Raw genomic sequence first — 2358 nt, forward strand, 5'->3', positions numbered from 1 at the left:
TTTTACATAATACTTGTTGTGACATCATGACCTATGATTATTGTTTCTGGGAGCCAGTTCCTAGAATTTCAGTTAGTCACAGCTAGAATTTATAACTTCATAATCTTCTAATCGGACACATTGACTGTCGTAACAGGGAATCCAGCATTAGCCAGTAGCAGGACCTGAAACTCGCTGCCAATCCCTAATTGTATAGCGTTGCTCTGTTAGGGTATACTTAACCTCTATTCAATCCATGATAACTTAGGAAGAACCTCCTTTCCCATTTTGTCTTTGATAATCACCTCAAGTGAACGAGGAGATGAAATACATTTGCCTCTCAGTGCTAATTAATCCACTTAGCAGCACTTACAGTAAGTCTTTCCATCTCTCTTCAGGAAGGCACTTGGGTGTAGCCGGTGCGTTAAGTGGCCCAGAATGTGAGTTTTGGATTAATAAATGGGTACTGGTGCTTCCTTTTCAATCCCTGATTAATCTTGGGCCTCAGGGAGGGATTTTTCAACATGATCTTTTTCATTCCATGTTATAAACAAGTCATTTAGCCACCCCAGAGTGATTGTTCAGATTTGAAAACTAACAAGTGTGTGTGTTGAAGGAGGAGTATGGACTACAGGAAATATCCTCCCCCTGATGTTTTACTTGATTAGAAAGCCCCAGTCAGCAGGCTGCCAGATGGTATATTTTGAAATCACACATGTTCTTTGCATCCTCTTATTTATAATGTAAGGAGGAATCTATTAAAAGCAAACCTTAATAGTGAATGTGTATGTTTGTTTCTATCTGTGTACACACTGAAAATTGTTAAGAACTTGTATGATGTACAGAAAAACGCACCCATTATCAAGCACATGTAAATACATCTATGTTATATGAATGGTTTACAAAGATACAAACATGGCTGAAAATGCAGTAAACTCTGAAAAGAGGGTCTGGATGCTGCCATGGTGCTGTCCAAGGTCCTGAATCTGCAGTTAGTCGGCAGCAAGAGAGCTGTCCAAGGCACTTCCTTCTGTCCACACTGGTTGCCACTGGGATGCTCCTGCCAATTAGTTCATCATTTGGTAGCTTGAATATACTCTGTGCTCTTTTTGTTCTGGTTGCTGAGTCTTGAGTATGCCTCCCCAGTTTACCTTGCCTGGTCTCTCATTATATCTCAAACAGCTCAGTTAAAGAAGAAACCTAGCAGTGTTGTATAATTTTGTTACATTACAACACAGTCTATTAAAAAGCCAAAACCAACTGGGCATTTATCTATCTGGTTCTCAGCCCTTTTGTTACTATTGAAAGTGTATGCACTACATGTAAGCAAATGAATGCAACATGAATATATACTTTTGTTTTTTATTTTATTTTAAGTGAATGGCATATTTGTTGAGCACTATTTTCAGCAGCAGGTGTGGAATAATAGTGAGTATTTATGGCAGCAGCACAGTGTATGTGAGACTGACTGAAGATACACTACAGTGGCCAAGTTTAAAGTACAGGAGTTCAATGGAGTTCTACATAAGCTATATGAGCTACGTCAGACTTTGGATGACTTGTTAGTAGGAACATAGAATTTGCAGACAATAAGTGCTTCTTTCTGCACATAGGCTCTCAACTTCCTTTAAAGAGGTCTAAACCATAAGCAAAATGCAAATAAATTAATCACTAATTACTTATTCCTATCACTGTTTTAACAAATCCCAAATACACTGCAGAAACCACTTTGAACCAAATCAACACATAAAGCAGAGGGACAGCAGCAGAAAAGATAATTAGACGAATCAGCCCAACACACAGTGTGCAGGTCAACTGCAATGTAAATGTAAATTTTATTTCGATGGCACCTTTCATCAAACATAAACCCAAAGTACTTTACATTAAAAACAGCCTACACAGTAAGCAGTAAAAAAAAACCACTGTACACTACTGGAGACTAACCTGTCAATGATGCCGCACATATCAATCTGCAAGTGGCTGTAGTTTCCCAGCAGCCTTTGTTGCACCTTGATCAGGTCAACAGTTTGACCATCCAGAGTCAAGAGATGCATACAACCCTGAAACACTTTGAAGCGGTTCCTACATTCCTGTCTGCTCTCCTGAACATGGCAGCCTGAGGAAGGAAACACACGACACTCAATCAGTGGTTGGGCTACAGCTGTGTATTTGTTTATAAGCTGTTTTAATGGTAGGACTACCCATAAACGGGGTATGGGTATGGTATATCTGTATGACCAAAGAAAGAGAGCAGTAAGTTGGACTCATCCAGGTGAGGGTTGGCCTCCACCAGGGCTGCGCTTTGTCACCAGTCCTGTTTGTAGTATTTATGGACAGGATATTGAGGCGTAGTTGGAGGGGTTGCAGTTCGGTGGGCTT

The 2358-nt window shown here is 40.1% G+C and overlaps 1 protein-coding gene across 3 annotated transcripts in view; it reads right to left on the bottom strand.

Annotated features, from left to right (window-relative positions):
* LOC116695823 (contactin-associated protein-like 4) overlaps positions 1 to 2358 on the bottom strand; it is a 91486-nt gene that overhangs the window by 35313 nt on the left and 53815 nt on the right. For all 3 annotated transcript variants that reach the window (XR_004333563.1, XM_032526307.1, XM_032526306.1), the window contains exon 10: positions 1924 to 2095. Coding sequence is in view for 2 of the 3 variants with exons in the window: in XM_032526307.1 (XP_032382198.1) it covers positions 1924 to 2095 (172 nt within the window). In the remaining variant the exon portion in view is untranslated. The remainder of the gene's footprint in view (positions 1 to 1923; positions 2096 to 2358) is intronic.

Source organism: Etheostoma spectabile, chromosome 9 (assembly GCF_008692095.1).
Source record: "Etheostoma spectabile isolate EspeVRDwgs_2016 chromosome 9, UIUC_Espe_1.0, whole genome shotgun sequence".
In the NCBI taxonomy this organism is placed as follows: domain Eukaryota; kingdom Metazoa; phylum Chordata; class Actinopteri; order Perciformes; family Percidae; genus Etheostoma; species Etheostoma spectabile.